The sequence below is a fragment of the Danio aesculapii genome, chromosome 15 (assembly GCF_903798145.1).
Source record: "Danio aesculapii chromosome 15, fDanAes4.1, whole genome shotgun sequence".
Lineage (NCBI taxonomy): Eukaryota > Metazoa > Chordata > Actinopteri > Cypriniformes > Danionidae > Danio > Danio aesculapii.
The window spans coordinates 13,007,998-13,035,914 of record NC_079449.1 but is presented as its reverse complement, the minus strand read 5'-3'; the positions used below and the strand labels follow the sequence as shown (position 1 = coordinate 13,035,914).

General features: G+C 38.2%; 2 protein-coding genes across 2 annotated transcripts in view; one reads left to right on the top strand and one right to left on the bottom strand.

Annotated features, from left to right (window-relative positions):
* irs1 (insulin receptor substrate 1) overlaps nt 1-8,171 on the bottom strand; it is a 42,649-nt gene extending 34,478 nt beyond the window's left edge. Inside the window, exon 1 of the mRNA XM_056473047.1 lies at nt 4,262-8,171. Coding sequence (XP_056329022.1) covers nt 4,262-7,553 — 3,292 coding nt within the window. The 5' untranslated portion in view covers nt 7,554-8,171. The remainder of the gene's footprint in view (nt 1-4,261) is intronic.
* Nucleotides 8,172-11,105: 2,934 nt separating this feature from the next.
* On the top strand, nt 11,106-26,856 carry rhbdd1 (rhomboid domain containing 1). The gene is made up of 8 exons (XM_056473627.1): nt 11,106-11,277; nt 13,275-13,427; nt 15,866-16,145; nt 18,465-18,597; nt 18,705-18,793; nt 20,622-20,675; nt 22,990-23,184; nt 26,364-26,856. Exons 2-8 carry the CDS (start codon nt 13,275-13,277, stop codon nt 26,462-26,464), a joined length of 1,005 nt encoding a protein of 334 aa, XP_056329602.1. The 5' UTR covers nt 11,106-11,277; the 3' UTR covers nt 26,465-26,856.
* The last annotated feature ends 1,061 nt before the right edge of the window (nt 26,857-27,917 follow it).

Below are 27,917 nucleotides of genomic sequence, written 5' to 3'. Positions count from 1 at the left end.
CCCTAAATAGCTCAAGCCAAGCTAAAAAAAAAAAACTTAAAAAAAAAACACACACGAAGTGACCAGTCCAAGTGAAGTAAGCATTTGGGTATAAGTTCTTCCCCATCAAAACAAATTGGAAATCACTCAAAAATAAATACATAAAATGACAGAAATGAAACGCTTGCTTGTCACTGTTGTTTAAAACCATCATACCTTTCTTCACAAAACACATAAGAAGATACTCTGGAGAAAAAAAATAGTCCCCACCATGAGTATGACCAATACAAACAAAAAGATTTGGAAGTTTGGAATGACTCAGTTTTTATATTTATGTGAATCAAAATTTTTCTGATCGCTTGATTTGCTCTTTGTCGTTGTTTTTGTATGATGGTAAATCAGTAGCAAACCTAGAGAGCTTTCAAATCTAAACGTGAGAACTTGTGATAATAATATTTGTATGTGTAGGTTAAAATTTAGGCTCTGAAGTGAAAAGCTTAATCTCTTGATTTGTACACAGACAATAATCAAAACGCCTGTGTTTTGAATTGGAAGTTGCAGATTAATAGTTATGTATTTGTAAAATGTCATTTACAAATACAAAATGAGAGACACAAATGTGTTCAGCAAATTTACCTCAGCACTTTATTACAGTTTCACTGTACAAGTCGGCATACCTCTCAGATTTCGTTCTATATTCTAATCCTCCCGCTCTCACATTTGTTACACATTTCACAACACTGACCAATGAACAACGCCAGCAGCCAACGTGGAAGCAAAAGAATCATTTGTATGATTAATTTATTAAATTACTTTGCTTTTTTAACTATTTTATGAAGATGAAGATTTTTGTTAAATATCATTAATTCTACAGAAATATATTTACCAGTGAAAGAGCAGCAAAGTTGTTTTATTGGCTAGAGTCAGCAATCCGAGGGTAAGTTTTTTTGTTTTTAGTAATTAATTAATCTAAACGTTCAATACTACTGATTTACCTACTTTAGCACCTTTTTTTTTAAAGTAACATGAATAATAACATCTATGCAATAATTCAATGCATACAAATAGTTTTAACCATTGTGCAGAACTCTTGCGTTCAGAGTGTGTTTTGTATGTAAATGAGAAATTATTTATGGAATTTTTTTAATTACACTGCACAAAAACTAAATATTAATCAAAAAAAAAATTCTGATCAATGACCAATCAAAAACAGTAATAATGATTTTTTTTACACGCTTAAATTTCCAGAATACAAAACATTACATATTTGTAATGATATTACACAACAACAAAAAACACATTAGCTTAAAGGTGCAGTGGGTGATTGACTTTTGAAACATTTTTGTTGTGCTGGTTGAAAGTCTCTTCACATTCCAATAGTAATGATTAAAGTAAATGATCTAAATGTATTTATATGCATTTTTATATTCCCGGTAAGGCATAACATAAGACTAAAAAAAATGTTCATCTAATTAAAATTTGTTGGCCCGAAAATTCCAATAATAGTAAAAAAAAGTAGCCCAAACTGTCTGTCAACAAATCGTCATCTTAGAATTATAAGGTTCTATCTGACTTTGTCAAAATGGAGTTATTGACATATTCTTATTACTTTACACCTTATTTACATTACGGATCTTTTTTTTATAAGTTGTTTACATTTTAAGACTTTTTATTTAAAAAACAACATACTGTTTGCTATGGAATGCAAAAACTCAATATCTCAAAATCATTCAGAATGCAAATAGAACCTTATAATTCCAAGGTGACGAAATGTAGATTTGTACATCTGTGCACCCCCTTCACTGTTTGCACGTGCACACAAGAGAGTGACAGCAGTAAAAACAAATGCCGAATCAAAACTTTATTAAATGAATGGAGTTACTTTTGCACGCTGGAGGATGGATGACACCATGGCTGAAGTATTTCTTTTAGACAGGTAATGTTATATAATTTAAAACTATTTTAGTCACGCAAAGCTAATGTAGATTTTGTTGTATTATGAATGAACTATACGCACAGAAGTGTTGTTCAGCCAATGAAATCTTCCGGCAATAGATTGATGTGACTATTTTTAATTTCATAATGGGCCTTTAATGTAGATTTTTAGTTTAACAACAAAACCCAAGTAAATAGCGCTATTCCTCCTAGCCTGCATTACTGAGAAGTTGGTTTTTAATTCACGTTGGTTAATTTTTGAACAATGACAGCCTATGATACGCTCCTTATATTGTTTACCATGCTACTTCGAATATTCGGTCTGAAATATGCACGTATGGCTTAGTAATAAGTGTAATTCCTGCACAGTGCCGGCTAACCACTAAGCATACAGTAGTTGCTTTAGGACAAATTGCGTGAAAGAGTGAGACCAGCGATCCTTGCATGCATGAAATATTGCACATTATGATAAGTTTTGCTTGCTACACAACTGAAAATATGCTAGATATAATACAGTTTTTCATTCAGAATTGTAGTATTATAAAGTACTGTAAAGTGTTTAACTGGCGATTTAGTGGTTTGTCTACGGTCATCTTTAAGGTGCACGTTTGCGATTTAAGGAGGTGTGGCTTTGGATGGCAGGGGAGGGACAGTGTTAAAGATATTATGCTAACGGATAGCATCTTGACAGATGACCCACTGCACCTGAAGTACATCGTACAATTCTGAATACATCTATGCTAACACTTATTAACTGCACAATGACACTTAAAGATTGAACAAATCATTATCATAACATTAATACTCCTAAACCAAAACAGTCAAATGATTCACTGATTCCATCCTGAACTCGACTCTTATTTGAAACAAGATTGAAAAGAAAAGTACTACTAATGCTAGTCCTGTATGACAGCACTGTCATCAATAGCACATCAAGTTAATCAATAACTATTGTATACTATTCAAATGTACTACCCTTTCATTATGTTGGTGACTGTTTTTGCCCCATTGACTTCCATTACAATAACATTTTTTATTTGCAGACATGACAGCATATGATCATGCATTCTTGATTGTTGGTGGTTTTCCCTGTTGGGATGAGGTAAAATGTGTAAAATTTACTGTTCATCATCAGTTGGGACCATTAACCCTTTAGATAGGCCTGTGCAAAAAAGGTTTGTCTTTTATATGGAGTTCTATGCCGTAGATTATAGTGTGTGTGCATAAATACACTTGTATATTCATTACAATAGAAGTCAATGGGACAAAAACAGCCATGAAAATAATAAAGGGGTAGTAAATTTGCCAGAGTGTGAAGTTGAATTTGAAAATTGTCATAGCATTTTCTTAAAATGTGTCAAAATAAGATTTGTCACCTAAAATCACTCCGTTTGCTGAAACAGAGAGAAAGTTGTGGCCAAATTAAGAGTCAAAATCACCCTAAAGTGAATGAAAACATCCCCAACAGCACACAAGGCTTAAGTACATCATAGAAAACACACACTGCTCTGCAAATGCTTGATATCCAATCATCTAAAGGGAAAAAATAACACATCTGGGGGAAAAAAAGAGAGAAAAATGTAAAGGAAGGCCAAAAGGGTGGAAAACCCTACACTCGCTGAAGGGCAAGTAAATAAACTCAAACAACGATGATACAGAGTCAGCCAGGCATGACACACAAACCCTTGGGCAAAGTGGAGAATGCACAGTAGTGGCAGCTCTCACAGCGCTTGATTAATATCAAAGACATCTCTGAAGAGTTGAATCACACACTAAGTAAACTTCCATTCAGGAAACAAGACAACCTATAATCTGCTTAGTGACTCACAAATGCATATATGTGCTGTTTTTCCCCCTTTTGTCGCATCAGGAACAAGTGTAGACATGCTAACCCTTTCTGCCTCCATTCACAAATATGTCCATTTATCAGCCTGAAGAGGCCCAGTCATCAGTGGGAGGGAATCTAAACCCCCTTCAGCTCTCTACTAAGATTTCAAAAAGGGATTTTCCACTAAAGACTCAAGTACACAGAGAAATGGGGGATGTGTTATAAATAATACCACGATATGCATATTACCTGTTAGATGTGCTAGTATGTTAATACTACTGTTAATCTCCGACGTTTATAAAGATACACATCTCAACCTCAGCACCAACAACCAATCCCCCCTTTCCTCAATACAGGTACAGGTTCTTTTTATTATTTTTTGTTTCTCCCTATCTCCTACATTGTCTTCATTAAAAAGAAAACAAAATGTAGACAGGCATGGTAACACAATACTCAAGAACACAGTACTCTCATATGCGGCTTTGATAACCATGGTTCATAGCAAGTGCATGTTCTTACCTTCTCTGTGTGCGAGATTCCCTCTGGTCTCATCTGATTTCTGGAAGTTTATACTGGCATAGGCACTGAGCTCTTCTATACCTTCAACAGCTCCCAGCTCCACCGTCCGAGACTGGAAAGCATTCCAATCAGGAACATGTTGCTCTCCATTCTGCATTAGATCCAGATCAATGTAGTTCAGGCCGTTCTGGTCATGGTTTGTTAATGTGGGAATTTGGCCTGAAGTAGTTTCCCTTCGTCCGTTGGTTACTGTTGATGCAGAAGGAGTGGTAGAAGCAGCAGAGGCCTGATCAGGCCTTAACCACACATTCTCGAAGGAGGCGGAACTGTGGCGCTTTACGTCACCTGATTGACAGGTGCTTGATGTGTCGACTGACTGACTGGTTGTTGTAGATGCAAAAGTCTCTGAACTGTGCCGCCGTCGACCCTGTGGGTCAGCACGTATTACTTTAGCGCCCTGGTTCCGGCCGGAAGTGGAGTTAACCCGTGTGAATGCACTCAGACCTGACAAAGGGCTAATCAGAGCCGGTCTCCCAGGAGCGCCACTTAATGTCGTCACGCCATGATTGGGTGATACAGAACAAGGAGGGGCATCTGCATCTGGCAGGGCCTCGGTCATTAGCATCAATTGTGTGTTGGGAAAGCTAGCGCAGGATGCTAACTGCATGCTGATGTAGTCACGCTCACATATGCTCTCACATGGCAGTGGAGGGGAGGATACAGAGTTTGACGGTGTGATTATGGCATAATCTGAACTGGAAGTGGAAGTCTGCAATTCTGGGCACAGCCGTCTGGCCTGGGATCCCAGCTGCATGTTCATGTACTCGGATGATGAAAGATCTGACGGGGCCTCAGCATCACTTACTGAATAAACAGGTGGAAACAGTGAAGCTAAGCTCGCTGAAAATGCCTTGTCGTTGAACTCAATGTTGACATACTCCCCAGGACTTTTAGGCTCAGGAGGGAAGGGGCTCTCACGTGTGCGTGGAAGAGTACTTGCTTTGCTGGCGTCCAGTGACAGCCGCGTTGGACGTGTCAGCCTACCATTGCCCTCTGACCTTTTGGGTTTGACAGCAGACTGCTGCGAATTGCTTTGACCACCCAAGCTGTCACTGCTTGCTGAAGATGAAGAGGAGTCACCATATGCTAATCGACTCGAGCCCAGTGACACTCGAAGTGGGCTTTGATCCTGCTTTCTGTTGGCATGTTTGAATGAGCGAGGCAAAGAGAAGTAAGCATACATCGGCCTAGGAGGATCTTCCACAGGGTTAAAAAAGCAGTCTGGAGGCGTACTTGTTGAGCAACTAGCTGGAGACATGTTTATGTAATCTCCACATGATGACACTTTACCTTCCATACTCTCCACGGAGAGCTTAGGGTTGATGCCATTCGTCCAAATCTTGCCATAGTTTGTTGTGCCATCTGGAGAGCAGCTGCCACTTGGTGACATCATCATGTAGCCATTGGAGTCGACATGTGCGTGTTGCCTGGGGTTGATAATTTGCTGTGGTGCAGACACACTTTTTGGACTCATGGGCATGTAGTCATTGCTTTTGGCGGCAGGGGTTGCAGGCGCAACGCCTGGCAGCATGGGCATATAGCCGTCATCCTTGTGATCTGGCCCCCTTTCGTCTTTTGCTTGTGACGCATCTATACCTTCCTCTGGGTATGAATGTGTTGGCATGAATGAGTGCCTATATGTTGATGATGACGATGATGCAGAGCGGCTTCGTGGGTATGTAGGCATCATCACAGTGTATTCCTCTAAAGATGCAGCAGGCGATTGTGAGGGAGTTTTTTGATGGCATGGAGTTGGCGGTGAAGCACCGGAAGAATGAGTTCTTTTTCGAAAACATTTTTCCAACTCAGGCTCCTCTAGTCTTGACGGCGTTCCTCTGGATTGGCTCCGTGACTGGCTCCCGGCACCAGGAAGTGAACCGGGTTTTGCCATGCAGATGTAGTTATTTATCTCCTCCTCCCTGGCAGGTGGCGTGTGGCCAAGTGAGTCTGGAGTCACACTACGAAACGAGCTTCGAAAGTCACAGGGGCTGGATCCATATTCATCTGAGGAGATGAATCCGCCATCGCTGGGTGATCCAGATATGGAGGCACTAGAGCGGCGTGGAAAGAGGCAGTCAGATGTGGAGCCATGCCCGCTGGTGCTGCTGGAAGACAGGCTGACGGGGCTGATGGCTGAGGGGGAGCACCGTGAGGTGGGCGTGGGTATTGATCTGCTGTGATTGAGTGGCGGGTGAAGTCTGGATCCACCCCTGTACCGCTGCGATTGAGGTCGGGCATTGCTCGGGCTGCTTGGACTCCCGTCTACAGATGCCGGCCTGGACATGGTGCCCTCTCCATCACTAGATGCTCTAACTCTGAATGAATGGCTGTGTTTGCCAGGCCTAACAGGAGAAGTGGCCGTCACACTCTCCGCCCGAGAGCGCCTGCCTAAGCCAACTTGGCTAGGGGGAGGATTATTGTGATGATGCCGCCTGACAGGCACTGAGATGGGGTTTGAGCAGTTAGAAGATGACTGGCTTTTGCTGCGGGGTCTGAACTCCTCACTCATGGCTTTCATGGCTTCTAATATAGTTTCATGCATGTTCTGAGCCACAACGGAGTCATCCACTTGCATCCAAAACTCCCCTGGGCCTGTCACAGCGGATCTGCCGACTTCAATGAAAAAGAAATTTTCAGAGTGACCGCATCTCCTAATGTTCATCAGCTGCAGGACCACTGCTGCTGCATCCGAATTGAGTTTCACAAAGCTGATAGTCTTATTGGTGAGGCATAATCTGTAAACTCCAATTAAGTTCTTTGTGTGACCCAGACCCTTTGGTTTCAATATAACTTGCCAAACCTCTTTAAAGGCAGGTCCCGGCGTGGCTTCGCCGTAATTATCCTCGCCAACTCCACGGCCCGGGGCAGTTTCGTGGACCTTACCTCTGTTATGAAGATCAACTAGGGCTTGGAACCATGACTCTTGCTCTATCTCGCTGTCAGCAGCGATAGCAAAGTACTCATCCTTGGTATAAAGCGCGACGAGATGTTTGTTTTTTGAATCCGCTCTTTTGTTGATGTTAAAGCAGCTCTCCAGCGGAATGGATCTTTTCGGCGCTCCAGACTTGTGTCTCCACTTCTTCTCGTTTTCATAGTACTCCAGTCGGGACGGTCCGGAGGCGCTCGCCGCCCTCAGTACAAAAAACCTTTTGTGCATGCTTTTGGGTTTCCTTAAATAACCCACCTTTTTCACGTCTGAAAAACATCCTTGCTCCGTAGTCGGGCTTGCCATGGTATGAAAAAATATTTACAGAAAAAAATTGCAGGATTGGAAGTCAAAGCGTTACGCGTGTAATCTTCAGCAAGCGTGAACGCCGAGACAAAAACGTTTCCATTGAGTAAAAATAGTGAAAAATAGCACTAAAACAAGTCACTTGTGTGCGCTCCGACTAGAGCTTCGGTTATAACAGTTCATCGATACCGTAGCACACTTGGGTTTTCGTCAGCAGCATTACATTGTTACAACTAACTTTAAATAATCCATCTGACATCTTCAAAGAATATTGCAGGTACCGGAAAGCACCAAGTTCGTGATGTATAAACATACAAAACGGTGAAAATTACAAAACAGCGTCCTTTTCAGTCCAGAGATCCGAATGCATTATCAAAACAAGCGCAGTCAGCAGCGCACGACCCCGTTTACCCCGGAGATCAAAGCGCTGTCTGCAAAAATCCCTAAAGTGCAATTAAACAAAGCACCAGCGCGGAGTTTGCATCTCACCGCTATTTAACAACGGAGACGTGCCGAGTCCGTTTGAACCGCTGCATAAGTTCCTCCAAAAGTCACTGAGTTTTCTTATTTTGCGAAGCCGTACCAGACCAAAACAAGCCACCGCTCGTGTGTGTTTGTATGGAGTTGAGACTGGGGGGTTGCAGCCTAGCTTGTTACGATAATCCCGCCTATTGTGGAGCTGAACTCGCTGATTGGCCGGATCAAATGTCAATCATCCTGAGAGACATCTGAATCAAATGTAACAGTGGGGATTTTGATTCAATCCAGTGACTCGAATCTTTTGAATTAGCTGCTCTCAAAAGATTCATTTGCACTGATTGATTCAATAAAAGCGAATCATTTGGGATAGACACGCAAGAGAACGATTCGATTCATTCACCAGCTAAACACCACTATGAAGTTTTATTTAGAGGCGGCGTTGAAAAGACACTATGTAACTATGCGCTGCAGATATTTATAACCACATAATTGTAAAATTGGAAGTCATACTTTATAGCGGTCATGTTACTGTCTATTTACATGCATAAATATAGTGACAAATGAACAATATGTACTTGTTGTGTAATTGCATTGCTGAGGTGCTTTGAAGTGGACGCTTTTTATGGTACTGTGGTGATTAATTATGGCTTTATAATGTGTGTAGCATGTACAGTGTAACACAATTGGAAGTCTATAGTTTGTTTCAAGTTGGCTGAGAATAGCATTTTCTGCCTGGATTATGTAAGATAGAACTTAAATGACCATCCATCCATCCATCCATCCATCCATCCATCCATCCATCCATCCATCCATCCATCCATCCATCCATCCATCCATCCATCTATCCATCTATCTATCTATCTATCTATCTATCTATCTATCTATCTATCTATCTATCTATCTATCTATCTATCATCCATCCATTCATTTTTCTGTCCATGGGCTGCTTTTTATTCCATCCATCCATCCATCCATCCATCCATCCATCCATCCATCCATCCATCCATCCATCCATCCATCCATCCATCCATCCATCCATCCATCCATCCATCTATCTATCTATCTATCTATCTATCTATCCATTCATTTTTCTGTCCATGGGCTGCTTTTTATTCCATTAGTCCTTCCTTCCATCCTTCCATCCATCCATCCATCCAAGTGCAAGATCTCAATGCAAATTTACAGTTTTTCTCAGTGGCTTTGGTGCATTTCTCACAACACTCTTTACATTTGCACAACAGTTAATGCATTTCTCAAAACAAGTAGTACAAACTGCAAAACCTAGTTGATAACCTGCAAAAGCGTGTCACTTGCTCAATATGGCGAGCTCATTCCTCAAAGCAAGTATTGATGTCAATGAAAGTGTCATCAAAATGAAAAGTCCTGACACCATTGCTTATGAACAAGATAGTCAAATGGCTTTGTCATATTTTCATTTTGACAGTTTATTCTGTATATTTTTTCCAATGGAAAAAAGTCAGATTTTGGTGACACTTCCTGAAAATGCTCAAGACAGCACTATATACTATTTGCACAGCCCTTTGAAAACTACGGTAAAGTTAGACATCACTGTATTTAGTGAGGTATCTGAGTACAAGACATTACAGTTTTTCTCAGTGGGTTTGGTGCATTTCTCACAACATTATTTACATTTGCACAACAGTTAATGCATTTCTCAAAATAAATAGTCATTTGTGCACACCATAGTAGCAGTTTCTCATTCCTTCCAACAAATTGCAAATGCTTTTGGACATCAATTGCTTTCATACAACTCTCTGCTGTTTTATAAAATTATCATTTGCTTATGTCATGTCAGACTCAATTAACTAAACTTGTGAATGCTGAATAGTCATTCCATAGAAAACCAATAGTTCTCATTTCTCATAACTGGAAATCTGAATCTCTGGCATTTAACACAGTAAGAGCTGTTCTCTTATTTTATAAAATTTTATTATTTAATTTATTATTATTTTCTAATTTTATCTCAAAATGTTTTTTCTTTTCTATATTCTTGTGATTTTGTATCTAACTCATGGCTTTACACCACTTTGATGAACACCTGTTTCTTAAAAAAAGTGCTTTATAAATACATTTCGATTTTAAATAAATTAGGGCCATTTGGAGTTTATTAATAAGTATTTGCATTCAGTAAACAAGGTGTCATGGTGATGTAGTGCATAGCATGATCGCCTCACAGCAAGAATATCACTGGTTCGAGCCCCGGCTAGGTCAGTTGGCATTTCTTTGTGGAGTTTGCATGTTCTCCCTGTGTTTCCCAGTACTGAGTTGCAGCTGGAAGGGCATCCGCTGCATAAAAACATATGCTGGGTAAGTTGTCTGTTCATTCCACTGTGGTGACCCATGATTAATAAAGGAACTAAGCCGAAAAGGAAATGAATGAATTCAGTAAACAAACTTAAATTTCGTGAAACAAACGTTAAACGTAAAACTTAAAGTAGTGCATTTTCATTACTAGATAGCCTAATAGCCTATATTATTTATTGTTTAATAATTTTCTAAAGGGTATTGTGCACATTATGCTATATACAGAGGGAAAAATAGTGATGTTTTTATTTAGATTGAGCTGTTCTCGTTTCTGCATTCATTGAGCAATGCTGCCACCCCCTGTAAGCCATTGGCATTGACAATTGAACTTTTACTGACAAAACTAAACTACACTTGCATAAAGTCATCGTTTAGACCTACTTTGCTGCCCTGTTGACTGCCGTTTGCTGTCATCCTTAACAGAAAATAAATTCAGACATCCCAAGAAGTATATTGCTGGGCTTGATTTAACTTTTGAAAAGAGGACCAAAACTGTGTTTAATAATAATAAATAAATGTGTGTAATTTAGCCAAACTGTAGAGTCGTGAACTGAAGATGAGATAAAATTGTAAAAACCAAGGGGTAATTTTAGGGTTTACATACTTTTTTAACAGTTTCTCATGCTTTAGTTTTAGCGCATCACATTACAGGTCAGTCGGTTCGAGTCACTTCTAGAAAAAAAAAACTACAAACCTTCGGAGCGATGAGATCACGCGACCAGAAGCCCTCGTTGCATCACTTCCGTGTTTACAGCCTGACGAAATATGGGTGAAACGAAAGTTGAATCTGACGTGTCCTACGGTTGATCGCTAATATTAGTGGCTCGGGGATCGTTCACGGCACATTTATACCGCAACGTAGGAAAGTTCAGCAAACTCCCCGAGCTTCCAAAACAGAATCAGACATTCAGATATTACGGTGAGTTACGCACACTAGTTTTGTCTTTGTAGCCTTGTACATTTACACTAACGTACTATAATGGTCCAATGTATGTAGATTAAATGTTTAATATTAGCCAGAATATTGTCTGGGAAATAGTTTAATAAAGATAACCCACATGAAAAAATAAGTTGATGATCTGTTGTGATAATTCATTGCTCTCGGAGTAATACAATACTCTTAAGTTTTCTACAACTAACGTTACTGAGTAACGTTATTCTACACCACAGTTTACTGTGGTAAAAATAAAGTATACTACAGTATCAGTTCTCTGTACTTAATACTACAAAATGCTGTACTTTTAAAGACTGTAAAAGTGCCTTATATTCTATACTGTATACAGTATTACAGTTTATTATGTATGGTTCATGCAGGATGAAGGGATTTAATCGAAGTTTGTTAAAGGGGAAATAAAGATAAAATAATAATATCTAAGTGATTAAAGAATAAGAGGATGAAACTTAAATTTAAAGTACATTTTATAGGTAAATGTCTGTGCGCTTCTAACCATGACTAGATCATGATTGTAAGTGAAAAATAATAAATATGCTTTAATAACCTGAAACGGCCCAACTCTGATTATTTTGAATGTAGGCAAAATAATAACATTAAAGCTTAAGTTAAAACAAAAGTTTTGTTGTGTGTCTTTGCTTCGAGGGGGTAATATTTGACAAAAATCCGACATTTGCCCCCCACGTGCTGACCACTGTAAAGACTTATTTTTTCATCTCAAAAACATTTCACAAATCCGCCCCATGCTGTCCTTTTCTGTGACAGAAAAACTGATTTATACTTTCATTTTTTCCCCGCTTAGACTACTTCAATACTTTACTAGCTAGCGTTTCCAAAATAACCATTATTAGACTACAACATGTTCAAAACTCAGCAGCCAGAATTCTGACAGGGACTAAAATCAGAGAACACATTACTCCTGTTTTGGAATCTCTCCATTGGCTACCAGATTCCGTATTGGTTTTAGAATCCTCATGTTTACATACAAGGCCCTGCATGGTTTGACTCCACACTATCTGCCAGAACATTTTTTTTAATCTGCCTGAACATTTAAAATGGTACTCCCCTTCACGTGACATCTGTTCCTCTGACTCTGGTCTTTTAACTGTCCCCTCCACTCGTCTGCACTCTACAGGTGACCGGGCCTTCGCATCTCTGGCTCCGAGGCTCTGGAACTCTCTCCCCTATGACATTAAACACGCTGAATCTTTTAAATAGTTTAAATCATCCTTGAAAACTCACTACTTTACTCTCTTATTCCTGAGGTGTGCATTCTTGGTTTATGTTTCTAGATATTTGAATGGTTTAGCAATTGTGAATGTTTTATCTTGAATGATTCAATTTGACTTTTTTATATCTGTATCTTTTTTGTGTAAAGCGCTTTGAGAATTAAGTTTTAAAGGCGCTATATAAGAATAAATTATTATTATTATTAAGGTAAAGTTGGTTTTATATTCACACATTCTGACTATCTCCTTACTAATATATTTTCAGACAAGTTTCTTTTGCAAATTCTAAATAGAGAAATCATATTAGCAGCCAATGACTCAAAGTAAAACATTGTTTACGGTCAAATAAATAGTGCTAATGTTGTTTTAAAGTCTTACTTGCATGTGGTTCAGACTGAATATTCAAAGTAGCATTGTAAACGATATTGGGAGCATGTCACAAGTTGTCACTGAACGAATGTGTGAATAAAAAAACAACTTCACCTCTATGATATCTTCTAGGGTGCCTTTATCCAATCAATCAAATAGAAATACCACACAAAATTGTCTAGTTACACAGCAATAATGCTTAATAGTTTTATAAGATTTATGGAAAGATGTGCATATAACTAAGTTTTTATTCCTAATATGATTAAAAAACAATTATGAACATTATTTCAAGAATATACAGTGCTCTAGTACTGAGTGTATGAAGATGCATTTGCGTGTGCTAATACTCCACTGTATGCGTTTCAGATGCGTAACAGACAAAGGGGAACCAACCTCGGCCTTTTCCTCCTGGCCTCTCAAGTTTTCCAGCTGGGAATAGACAACATTCCACCCGTCACTCTTGCGACGCTGGGCCTCAATGTCTATTTGTTCCTGTTTCCTTTAAAACCCCTCCTCGAGGTACATGTTATTAAAGAGCGCATTCATGACAGGTAATCAGTCGGCCATGTTGGAGGCACAGAATGTAAACCATGCCACTGAACTAAACGTGCATATTTTGCTGATTATTGTCATGTTTTGTTCTGCACTAATCAGCCTGACTGGATTAGTAAATATTTAGAGTACTATAGACTGCAAAAAGTCAAAAGTGGATTTCCAGGGAAAGAATCTTCACAGAAATCATGTTTGTCCTTATTATTTCCAATCAGATAAGTGAAATATAAGGCAAATATCTTAATTAACACTTTATCTTTTACCATCTATTATTTAAATTCAGTTTATTGAAATATTGCAACCTAACAGCCGCATGTTTTTCTTCTTCTGTGCTTTATACAGCATAAATAGGCAGAACACACTATTCAGTAGGAAATTTACAATGCAATTCATGCCTTTGTTTTCATACAAGTATCGCCACTATGGCCACACAAATCTGTAACATACCAGGGGTCCGTTCTTTGTACTTGGATTACTCCATTAGCTCGATTTGGCTATTGACGATTTTACATCATCCAGGATAGTTAATTCTCCCAAATTCATCCGAGAGTTGTTGTAATAGCAACAGGTCTGGAAGCTCAAACCTGCTTGGGAACAGGCTTCATTAATATACACTTATTTCATATAAACATGATCATGTATGTACCAACTGCTGATATTTTCTTACATTAGTAACCTATAGATTATATATACACTGAATTAGGGTTGGGCGATGTCGACCAATTTGGCATTGTACGATGTCTAATGTGAAACATCGCGATGGACGATGTTTATTTATGTATAATTAATTAATTTATAGCAAATTTGTAGCCTACCGTTTCAACTAACTGATCCACATGGTCTTAGTTTTACCCATAACCAAATCATAAATAAATAAAGATAAGTTACACACAAATTACCACCTGTCAGTCACTTTTTCCGCGAGACTCTGGCATGAATAGGCAGAGTGATCTGTTTCGTTATAATGGCGTCGACAGACTTGGTTGGTAAAAAAGGTGCACAACCAACAGTATCTGAGTTTTTCACTAAAATGACTAAGTACAAGCGTGAGAGCAAAAAATTAAAGCAGTGTACTTACCCGCTGACTGCCTGGACCCGCTGTCTCGAGCACATGACAGTGAGTGTGTCTGTGTGTGGTCACGTGATGTGCGTTTTCAGCGGTAATGTGGACAGGAGGGCTGTTCAGAAATGCTAGGTGAAACGTCAGAGTGGACGTGGATCATTTTCGTTCTAAAATGCAGTTTTTAAACTAAGACGTATTAGTTAACGGGGCCTGAGTGTGTATTTTTTTTGTATTGAAAGTGGATTTGCGATGGGGCGGGGTGAAGGATCGCGATGCCGGCTCAGCATCGCGCTGTCTATCGGCCATCGGCGATGGATGATGGCATTGTCGATCGGCCCAACCCTACACTGTAGTAACTTTGGGAAAATAGCAAAACAGTAAAAAAATATAAAAGAATAAAAAAAATTTAAATTTAAATAAAATTATGTAACATACACTCATAAAGGTATGAAAAAGAATTCAAAGAGAACGTTTATTAGTGACTATGTAGGCCTATAGGCTAATTATTAAAGATACCAATATAAACTGTTTAAGATACAATTGTGTACTTTTAAAAGGTACCAACCAAGCTTTAGTACAATTTCTGTATGATAATAGACACATGCAATATTCAGGGGGAGTCAAGCATACATTTTACAGCTATTGCTAGTGATTTGATGTTTTGCAAAAGTTGCAGATATCATATATTTCCGATATCAAAGATACATCAATTTAAACAGCAGTTATTCTTTATGCCATAGAATTAAGAAACTATCCTAAGGAAAATCCACGCTAAAAGTAAAAATAAATACATTGCTAAATACTCTTGACACATGAAAGTGTCTGCAGGTAACAAATGTGGAAAGTCATTGCGAATCATATTTAACAAACCGTTTACTATGAATTTTATCTCATGGATAAATAAATGTAAATCAGATGATGTCATTACGCTGCTGTGTCGTTGGCCAGTCATTTTATTGCTGAGTATGATTTCAATGATGGATAGGTCTGTCCTTCACAACAAGCACAAGCACACACAGTGATCTCAAATCAGTTCATCCAGATATTTTAATCTGACTCACAAACTTGTTTGAAGAACCCAGATATCTTAAATAATTAGCCAGATATCAGTTATCAAGAATAAAAGATCCAGAATCTGCTAAATGATCTAGATAATTTAAATGAGATACGAAGAACGGACCCCAGATCTTGACGTAGGCTACTGTAAATATAACCACTCCATAATGTCAACACACATCAACAGTAAACACATGGTACATGGTTATTTAAAAATTTTGGTACCACTTTTATTTGATTTCCTAAAATATTGAATAGTGATATAATATCTGTTTTGTGTGTGCAGACGTGTTTGAGTGTTCGAGAGGCGTACTGGTACAGAGACTGGAGCCGTCTGCTGCTGTCACCGTTTCACCATGTTGACGACATGCACCTTTACTTCAACATGGCTTCGCTGCTTTGGAAAGGCATCAGGTTGGAGAAGAAACTGGGAGGCCCGTGGTTTGCCTATCTGCTGTCCGTCTTCTCTCTGCTCACCGGATTTGTGTACCTGCTGCTGGAAACAGGACTGACACATATGACAGAAGACTCCTCGTATAGTCTACAGTGCGCTGTGGGCTTCTCAGGTGTGTGTACTCGATTACACATGACTTGCACTGTTCTTGTTTTTTCATTTCTGATAAACAATCTCCATCCACATTAGGGCTGAACAGTATATCATTTGAGCATCGATATATCACAACGTGTGTGTCTGCAATAGTCATATCGCAGGCACTGTTGGCAACTATTTTCAATGAAAAGGCGCTAAGCTCTGCCCGAAAAGTTGCTAGATTACGTCATGCGTCAATTTGCATATTACTGACATCATCACGTTCTACTGTTTCTGATTGTTTAACAGCCTATGTTTAATAAAGGGGTATTTATATTTGCACTACGCTTTATGTAAGCATGTCAATTTAACAAAATGTATCGCTGTTTGAATACAGTATATCAATATAGATGTGTAGTGAATTTGCAGTAATCTCTCAGACGTAATAAACTCCCGAAACTGTCACTAAAATATCTGTGATTGTGAACAAGTAAAGCATAAACGGTCAAATTAAACTGTTAAAATAAAGGAGAAGCAGATCGGTTTGATTGTACACCTTCACACTGCCGGTGCTAAATCATGTGCCATCAGTATGCAGAGGAGTGATCTGCTCTCAGGCTGCAGGTGGGAGAGACTACTGTACGAGGACTGACTGTCAGTGCTGTGAGGTGGAGCAGGGGCCGACTGCATCACCCGCAGCTCGTTGAGAAGAGTAGGGACGGCACAGTATGGACAAATGACAGTCTATAAAAATCTCCAGTAACACAAAAAAAAAGTCGCTAGATTTGTCGCTAGTGGCTTTAAAAAAAAATTCTCACAAGGGGAGTCTGAAAAGTCGCTAAATTGGCAACACTGATCGCAGGATTAGATTATTTCTTAAAAGAAAAAATACTTGCATAAAGATTAAATTATATAGACATTATTAAATGTATATCTTTTAAAATATTTATACAATGATGACCATGTTATTTTATGTTTGATTGTTCAAATCTTTGGACCTAAATACTGTTAAGACGTAAAGTACTCTTTATTTATTTTTGCTTGCAATTTATTATAAGTTATGCAGAGAAAAAGACTCAATCTAAATGAATGAAATCTCTCCACACAGAGCTATTCAAATCATCGAGTGTAATTATATTCATATCGCAATATACACAAAACCGGCCACTTTATCAGGCACACCTTACTAATACCGGGTTGGACCACATTTGCCTTCAGAACTGCCCCACATTATTACACCACCAGCACCAGCCTGAACCGTTGATACAAGGCAGGATGGATCTATGCTTTCATGTTGTTGATGCCAAATTCTGACCCTACCATCCGAATGTGGCAGCAGAAATCGAGACTCATCAGACCAGGCAACGTTTTTCCAATCTTCTATTGTCCAATTTTGGAGAGTCTGTGCGAATTGTAGCCTCAGTTTCCTGATCTTAGCTGACAGAAGTGGCAACCGGTGTGGTCTTCTGCTGCTGTAGCTCATCTGCCTCAAGGTTTGATGTGTTGTGCATTCAGAGATGCTCTTCTGCATACCTCTGTTGTAACGCATGGTTATTTGAGTTACTGTTGCCTTTCCATGAGCTGGAACCAGTCTGGCCATTCTACTCTGACCTCCGGTATCAACAAGGCATTTACACCCACAGAACTGCCGCTCACTGGACATTTTCTCTTTTCTGACCATTCTCTGTAATCCCTAGAGATGTGAAAATCCCAGCAGATCAGCAGTTTCTGAAATACTCAAATGCCCGTCTGGCACCAACAACCATGCCACATTCAAAGTCACTTAAATCACCTTTCTTCCCCATTCAGATGCTCAGCCTTGACCATGTCTACATGCCTGAATGCATTGAGTTGCTGCCATGTGATAAAAGTTAGAAATTTGTGTTAACGAGCAGTTGGACAGGTGTACCTATTAAAGTGGCCGGTGAGTGTATATATAAAACAAATTATAGCAATGTCAGATTTTTCCAATATCGTGCAGCCCTAATCCACAGTATACACCATGTGTTATAATTGTTAATTGAAGGATTTCATATAATAGTATAAAGTGGCAGATAATATAACTATATATACTATAGGCACTCTGTATATTTTACATTAACTGAGGTCAATTTGATAATAATTGACTGTACAGCATGTAGTTTAAAGCCAAAAATATTTATTGCATTTGTTATAAAATACATGGTTCATTACATTAATTGAATGTGTTCTTGCTGATTTACATTTATTTTAAAAACAATACAAATTCTTACTTCCCAACATGTATCTTTTACTGTAATCTTATGCAGTGGGTATAAAGAATAAAAATGGAGCATTTTTTTTAGATGTCACTGAAGTTGTTTGTGTGCATTTCCAGGTGTTCTGTTTGGGCTGAAGGTGGTGAATAATCATTATCATCCAGGCGGAGCCACAAATATCATGGGTTTGCCTATAGCCAATCGCTACGCCTGCTGGGTGGAGCTCGTTCTCATTCATATCATGAACCCTGGGTAAGCATGATGCTTAGAGACCAGAGTAAAGCAGGAATACTGTTGTGATACGGACTGGAAAAAGATTTGATCCATTGTAAACCTAGTGTACCCTTTCACTTTTGCAGGACATCATTTGTCGGACATTTGTCGGGGATCCTAGTCGGACTGCTCTACACGACTGGACCACTAAAGAAACTCATGGAAGTCTGTGCAGGTACACACAATATTTAGATGTTTTAAAGGGATAGTTCACACAAAAATGTATATTTCCTCACCATTTACTCATACTCAAGTGGTTCTTCTCAACTTTAATAAATTTCTTTCTTCTGGTGAACACAAAACAAGATATTCTGAAGAATGTTTGAAAAAACAACCATCTACATGCATAGTAGGAATAAAAAAATACTACTGCAGAAAATACTACAGCAGTCAGTGGCTGTTTTTTCCCTTCAACATTCTTTACAATATCTTCCTTTGTGTTCAACAGAAGAAACACAAACAAAATTGCCAGAACTTTCATTTTTGGGTGAACTATCAGTTCAATATACTTAAATCAACACTGACAATGCGAAATGTGTCTTGAGGATCAATCATCATCATATTACAATTATTTCGGAAACATCATGTGATCCTAAAAACTTGAGTAATGATGCTTTAAAATTTTTTTAAAATATAAACCTGCTATTTTAATTTCTAGTATTATTTATTCATTCATTTTCTTTTCGGCTTAGTCCCTTTATTAATCTAGGGTCGCCACAGCAGAATGAACCGCCAACTTATCTAGAATTTGTTTTATGCAGCGGATGCCCTTCCTGCTGCAACCCAACACTGGGAAACACATACACACCTATTCACACACACACACACATACACTACGGACAATTTAGCCTACTTACTCCACACATAAATGCCAACTGACCCAGCCGAGGCTCGAACTAGCGACCTTCTTGCTGTGAGGTGATCATGCTACCCACTGCGCCACCATGAAGCCCTTCTAGTATTATGCTTAACAATATTATCAATGAGAGACACCTCCAAGTCCGAGGCCATGGTGCTCCACCAGAAAAAGGTGGCTTGCCATCTCCAGGTAGGAAGAAAGTCCTTACCCCAGGTGGAGAAGTTCAAGTATCTTGGGGTTTTGTTCACGAGTGAGGGAAGGATGGAACATGAGATTGACAGTTGGATCGATGCAGCGGCAGCAGTAATGTGGTCAATGTACCGGTCAGTTGTGGTAAAGATGGAGCTGAGCAGAAAGGCAAAGCTCTCGATTTACCGGTCAATCTATGTTCCTACTCTCACATATGGTCATGAGTTCTGGGTCATGACGGAAAGGACAAGATCTCGGATACAAGCGGCCGAAATGAGTTTCCTTCGCAGGGTACCCTTATAGATAGGATGAGGAGCTCTGTCACCCGGGAGGAGCTCGGAGTAGAGCCGCTGCTCCTCCACATCGAGAGAAGTCAGCTGAGGTGGCTCGGGCATCTGTTTCGGATGCCTCCTGGACGCCTACCTAGGGAGGGGTTCTAGGCATGTCCCACCTAGAGGAGACCTCGGGGAAGACCCAGGACACACTGGAGGGACCATGTCTCTCGGCTGGCCTGGGAACGCCTCAGGATCCCCTTGGAGGAGCTGGAGGAAGTTTCTGGGGAGAGAGAAGTCTGGGGTTCTCTCCTGAGACTGCTGCCCCCGCAACCCAGACTCGGAAAATCGTAAGACAATGAATGAATGTATGTGTGTGAAAGCATTAGTGTATGGGTGTTTCCCAGTGCTGGGTTGCGGCTGGTAGGGCATCTGTTGCGTAAAACATATGCTAGATAAGTTGGCGGTTCATTCCGCTGTGGTGACCTCTGATTATTAAAGGGACTAAGCCGAAAAGAAAATGAATAATTATCGATTACTGTATTTTTAAGTAAATATATGCAGCTTTTGGTGAGCATAAGAGACTTATAAGTACCAAACTTTTTAATGGTACTGTATAAGGCCACTTAATACAGGAATAAAAACATCGAGCCACCTAAACAACCATGACTGTTTTGTTACAGGCTTTGTCACATCTAATGGGCATTATGGAAGGCAGACATACTACAATTCATCAGGTAAATGGTTACAGATCACGAATCACATCAAATCATTATTTTGCACTTGATGTTTTATAGGTACAGTTTAATACAGAATTATTAGCTCTCCTGGGAAATTTCAATTGTATTTCAAATATTTCCCTTCGTTTTTAGTTGAATTGTTCCTTTAAAGGTGCAGTAGGATTGACACCTATATGGAGGACTTAACTTGCAAAAACAATAAATAAGTAAATAAATAAATACGCAAATAAATTAATTAATAAATCCACAAATTCCTGCATAAATAAAACAATAAATAAGTAAATATATAGCCTATGTAAATCCACAAATAACTACTTAAAAATATACAAATAATTACTAGTGCAGGCAGATAAGTAAATAAATAAATTACACGAATGTTGGGAGAATAAGAAAATGAGAAACTAAAAGTTGATCTGCCCGCATTATTAACTATTTAGATAGTTATTCATGCAGGAATTGGTGATTTTTTTTTTTTTTTTTTTTGTAAATATTTATTTATTTGCATATTTTTTTTGTTTTATTTATGCAGGAATGTATGGATTTATTTACTTATTTATATATTTGTGCATTTATTTATTTATTGTTTTTGCAGGTTTCGTCCTCCATACACCTAGTGGTGGAAATAGGAATTGAATCCAAATTCAAAATACAGTGGTCCCATGCTACAAGGTTCACCTTTCGCGGCCGCGCAGTTTCGCAGATTTTTTTTGTGCAATTTGATATGCTTTTTTATTTTATTTTTGACAGCGCATTGTGTCCTGCGTCCTGATTGGCTGTAGACTATTGTCAATCAATCTACCTCCGTGTCACATATACAGTACGGAATGTTTTCAGCTTGCCAAATTAACATAAATTTTGATCGTTAGCAGTGTGAGTTCCAAGGATGCAAAGAGGGTTGTAACTGTCCGCAGTAAGACCTTCGTAAAGAGGTTCGCACACCGGATGCACTGCGCTACGCAACGCCATGCAAACATAGGTTTATATCAGGGTACGCACACTGGCGCTGCAAGAGCACTATCTGAATAATTAAATTTTAAATAATATGCGAATATGCACGTCTGGTGTGTGTTACTTCCAACTGTAATGTGTGTGGCGCATCCGCATCCAGAGTCTGCTTTCGCTTTGTGGATCAGTGACTGCAGAAAAAAGAACATTATGCTGGATGCCAACATTATCCGCACAGAAGCTAAAAGGCTTTATGAACCTTTTGCTGACAGTGATGAATGTTTGCACCTGACAACAGGCGTTGATCTTTGGTTTCATTCTATAATACTGGACTTACTTTGAATATTTGAACTTTGAGAGTGTTTAAACAAGAGAGAAAAGTGTGAAAATAATAATGCCTGTCTGCGAAAAGTGTATAAAGAGTGTAGTGAGGGGTTTTACAGCCTTAAAACAGCTATAATAATTGTAAAGACTAAAGCTGACTACTTCACGGATTTTGCCTATTGCGTGTTATTTTTAGAACAACCTCTGCGATAAATGAGGGACCACTGTATTGGATAGCTGTTGTTTTTTTTTACACTGCCTCACCTCCAACTCAAGACACACACAGGTTGCCAGATTGACGACACCAACAGATTATGAGCATTCCTGAAGATTGATCCTTACACTTTAAGATGATAAACTAATGTAATATTTGCAAAATAAAAACCACCCCTTATTTTTGGGATTTACTGTCCTCCAGAGGTCACAGTTTTGGCTGCCCCCACATAAAGTACATTGAGCCTTAATGACTGAAATTAAATTAGTTGCATTTTCTACCAAGGCAACCTGGAGTGCCGAAATATAACTGGGTAAACTGGCAGTGGGCAGAGTTACACACACCAAAATAAATACAGACATTCTGACACAATCCCACATTTGCAAAGGAGAAAAAAAATCACATTAGCAATGTTTTACAGATAACATGCTATGTGAATATTTTTCTTTAATATCTTATAACATATTGGCCCAGTTTCACAAACAGGGCTAAGATAAAGCCAGGACTAAGCCTTAGTTAAATTAGGCTATTTAAGCCAAATTTATAAAAATGGCCTTAGAAAAATATATTACTGGTGTGCACCTGGAGAAAAAAAATGACATTGATTTATTTTAAGACATCTCACTGCAGGTTATTTGAGTTGAGACAGCTCGAACAAACAATTTAATCTTGACTAGCCCTAAACCCTGTTTGTGAAAGCGGGGGATTATTTATTTTTATGATTTAGTCAAAAACTTACATACAGCACCTTTACGGACTGCTTATTATAACATTGTAGCGTCATTCTAATGTGCTCATCATCCAGCATTTTTATGTGTGTGTTTTCAGGATACAGTGGATATGGCATGCCGTATCCTCCTAACACAAATTATGGACAGCAGAACTATGGCGCCCCCTATAGACAGCAGTTCAACACAAATTCTGCGCACACTCCCACTGCGCCACCCCAGCATCCTTACTCAGCAGGAATGTCAGAAGAACAGCAGTATGAAGCCGCTCTCAAAGCCAGCCTAAACGACAGAGGTGCTTTAAAAAAATATATGTTTTAGACTGTCCTACAATAGATTTAAATTGATCCCAGTTTTGAAAAAAGAATAATAATTTTCTTAATATATACATTCCAGTGTCAGCTCACAGTGTCCTAAAGGTTAATTCAAGCATAGAGCATATCTAAACCTCTTACTTTCAAAAAGCTTGCTCTGCTCTGATTGGTCAGATGGGTCAGTCTGTTGTGATTGGTCTACCAGGGCTGAAAACCAAATGCTGATTACCATGTATGAATTTCAGTTCTTTATTACTTTAGTGAAGCGAAGTTCGGATCATTTTACTAACTAAAAACCGAAGCATTTTGTATTTGAATAATTTAGTTCAATTTACCAAAAACAACTAGCCCAAACATTGATCGCAAAACAAAGTCATAACTACAATGCTATAACAGAGAAAATAATCATTCATGGTTGACCTGGGTCTTTTGTCTATGACTAGCTCAGCTCTCCTCTTCTGACAGGTTAAGTTGGAGTCATTTGTTCACATGACACAGACCGCCCCATACAAGCTTTACCAATCCACACAGTCTGAGCCAAAATGACCCATGATTACTTCAAGTCTTCGGGTTCTTGAGTTCACTCATCATGTGACAGCATGTAAAGAGATGAATGACTCAAACCTGAGGACTCGGGTAATGAACGGATCAAATCTTTTTCCAGATTTGACTACATATGGTTGGCTTATTTCTTTCACATGGTGAACGAACGACTCAAACGACTCGAGAGATGAACGAATCAAATATTTTTCCAGCTCTGACTGCATATGATTAGCTTTCACAAGATAAGGAAAAACTGCTGAATACGTGCGGGCATTTCTTTTTTCTTTCTGTTTACTGAACTAGTCTGCAGTAGCGAAAACAGGAGAAGCATTTGAAACAGATGGCCATCTCTGGTTTTAAGACTTTAAGTTGAGTCCTATCTCATACTCAACACACTACAATTATTATGGTATAAATACAGCACTACAAAATACAAAAGAGAGAGAGAGAGATCGACTTAAAAAGCCACTTACCAGTTTTCTAATGATTTGATCAGCTGTAGTTTAAAATTACGCTCGGCTTTTCCTTTCCTGTAAGGGCTTATTATGTGGTCTACGTCGCCCTCTTGTGGATGGACAACATCAACCATCTTTGGTCTACTCAATGCCAGGCTAATGGCTGCCGACGCGGTGTCTCTCAGAAATTATAAATATTTAAATTAGGCACTATCCTTATAAATAAACTGCATAGTTTCAATCTAAACAACTACATTCTCGACTAAAAAAGCCAAAAGTACATTATGTTGCCTAACAGCAGGATTACTTGTCAAACTGTAGAGTGTTTTTTTTATATATATATATATATATATATATATATATATATATATATATATATATATATATATATATATATATATATATAATATATATATATATAGTTGAAGTCAGAATTATAAGCCCCCCTTTGATTTTTTTTTTTTTTCTTTTTGATTTTTTTAAAATATTTTCAGAGCAAAGAAATTTTCTGAAATTATAAATATTTAAATTAGGCACTATCCTAATAAGTAAACTGCATAGTTGCAATCTAAACAACTACATTCACGACTAGAAAAGCCTCAAAAGTACATTATGTTGTCCAACAGCAGTAATATTTGTCAAACTGTAGAGTGTCCCCTGCTTGTTGCTGTATGTAGGTGGAGTAATACACAAGGGTGAAGGGGCTGGACAAGTGCTGTTACTGTTTTTTTTTTTTTTTTTTACTGTTACTGATTTTTTTTTTTTTTTTTTTTTTATATTTTCCAAATGTTTAACAGAGCAAAGAAATTAATATAAATATTTAAGCAATTTCAGAAATTAAAAATATTTAAAAAAGAACAGTATGTCTGATAATATTTTTTCTGCTGGAGGAAGTCTTATTTGTTTTATTTCGTCTAGTAATAAAAGAAGCTTTTAATTTTTTAAGAACCATTTTAAGGTCAAAATTAGCCCTTTTAAGTCAATTTTTTTCGATTAGTCAACAGAACAAACCATCATTATAAAATAACTTGCCTAATGACTCTAACCTGCCTAGTTAGCCTAATTAACCTAGTTCAGCCTTTAAATGTCACTTTAAGCTGTATAGAAGTGTCTTGAAAAATATCTAGTCAAATATTATTTACTGTCATCATGGCAAAGATAAAATAAATCAGTTATTAGAAATGAGTTATGAAAACTATTATGTTTAGAAATGTGTTGAAAAATCTCAGTTAAACAGAAATTGGGGGGAAAAAATGAACAGGGGGGCTAATAATTCTGACTTCAACTGTACATACAGTTAAAATATCTTGTATTTATTTCATTTAAAGCATGTGCTGCACACTATTAAGAATACTGAGCTGAAGCTTGATTTCACAAAATAAAATCGCAATATCAGGTAGAAAAATAGCAAATCGCACAACCTTTTAGAATTAAATAAAGCAGCTTTATGCAATATTATGACAAACAATCCAAATATTATTCCTCGCGAAGTAGTATTCCAAATGGAGGCTTAATAACCCAGCAAGCATTTTTTTTTTTTTTTTTAAATGTGTCTAATACACGTCTAAACATAGTCGTCTTGGCTAAAACAAGGCTAAATCTGGGCTGTTAGTGAAAATCTAATAGACCAAAACTAGACTAGTCATCAAATAAACAGAAATAAATGACTACACATAAAAAGTCTGTCTAATCTGTCTATTTGACAACTGGTCTAGTTTTGGGCTATTCTTAGATTTTATTAGATTTTCACAGACAGCCCAAGTTTAGCCTTGTTTTAGCCAAGCTGTCCACATTTAGATGTCTGTTAGACGTCTATTAAACAAAAAATTGTTTGCAATAATACATTTAATAATACAAACACAAGTTAACAAATCCAAAATGCAGGGATCCATTTTTGTCACAAAATTGCATAAAGCTGGCAATTTTAGTTGTCGTTTATTTTCACATACCAAACATGGTGGAATAAGAGTGTGTGACATTTTTTTGCACATTTTTATGTCATTTTTAACAATAATAATAATAATAAATGTGATCATTTTGGTCACTAATAATCATGATACTGTATGAAATTGTCATACTTTAACATCCCTACTTTTATATACTGATTTATTGTAGTTGCAGCAGTTAAGAGGTGTAAGATGACATTTTCATGTGTGTTTTAGGTGGTCATACACAAGCTAGATCATCACATGGCCCCCACATCCCCTCTAACCCACCGCCTGAAGAGATCCGCTGGAGACGAATCCAGAGATTTGACCGCTGAGCACTGTTTACATGAAATACAGCACTAAACAACCAGAGATACGAAGAGGATTACTCCACTGCTGTTTGGATGTGACATTGAAGTGATTTAATGACATCATCACTGAATCCGCTGTTATAAGTGGGAGGTAGTTTTTAAAAATTTTCTATTTTTACTCCAAATGCATGTATTAAAGGTAAAATCTGCACATTAACGAAGTGTTCATCTATCACATAGTTATAAGAAAGTGGCCGTGTGACTAAGTTTTACAATAATTCTTTAAAAAATAATTTCTAGCTTGGTTATTTGCAAACAACACGTTGTACTATGTAACATATGCTTTGTTTCATTGTAAATAGATGTATATTTTTGTAATGAATGAATAAAAACATCAACTATTTTGTTTCTGACAAGTAGAAGGTTTTCCATTGGTTCCAAGCAAGTGTGCTGCAACCTTTTGGGATCTTTTGTTTCAAATCAGTGGATCAGAGTGTATCAAATTGGCAAGGTCATGTGATTTCAGAATATGGAGCTTCGTTATGTCAATTTTGGGCAATTTGAGGAATACCATAGTCCACATGAATCACGCAGCTTTATTCTGAACACCCTGAACAGGTTTCATAATTTTTGCCAGATCCAGATTTTTACAAGTTTAAGACATTTTAGTGACACATTTGTAAAATGATAGGGATAATAGTTCAAAATAGTAAATAGTCTATTGTTGGCCAGTTTAGCAGAGATAATAATTACCTTAGATGATAATCTAAGTGCATTTATAGATTATAATTTCAATTAAAATTCACTATATTTTCATTAAAGGCAAATTATAATGCTTGTTTTGCCTGACATTTTGTTGCATTTACACAGTTTTGAAACTAGGTGTCCCTAGATGTGCTGTTTTAAATGTTTTGAAACCGTAAATGATATCGCAAAGCAAATGTCGAAATATTTGAGTATCCTCACTGCAGCCTGCAGCTCGATGACATACTGGACCAGGTCCAATACATAGTGGAGGTGCGCGCGAGTGGTTGTTGCTAGAAGCAATCATTCATTTTCCTTTAGTATAGTCCCCTATTTATCAGGGGTCGCCACTGCGGAATGAACCGCCAACTATTTATTTTTTACGCAGCAGATGCCCTTCCAGCCACAACCCAGTACTGGGAAACACCCATACACTCTCACATTCATACACTACGACCAATTTAGTTCTTCCAATTCACCCATAGCGCCCAGAGGAAACCCACGCCAACACAGGGAAAACAGGCAAACTTCACACAGAAATGCCAACTGGTCCAGCCATGACTTGAACCAGCGACTGAGCTACCGTGCCACCTTGCTGAATTATTAAATTGTGTGTTATTAACATATACTCCTACCCCAACCGTCAGTTATTAACGTCTGCACCTTCCGCAACACTAAACACAACCGTGACAGTAGCAAGGGCGTTACCTTTATGGCCGTTACAATGTCCCCT

Excerpts from the sequence above, each read along its gene's own strand:
- rhbdd1 (XM_056473627.1), top strand. The coding sequence starts at position 13,275 with ATGCGTAACAGACAAAGGGGAACCAACCTCGGCCTTTTCCTCCTGGCC. Across the intron at positions 18,598-18,704 it reads ATTCATATCATGAACCCTGG|GACATCATTTGTCGGACATT; the intron begins GTAAGCATGATG and ends TCACTTTTGCAG. Across the intron at positions 20,676-22,989 it reads GACATACTACAATTCATCAG|GATACAGTGGATATGGCATG; the intron begins GTAAATGGTTAC and ends GTGTGTTTTCAG.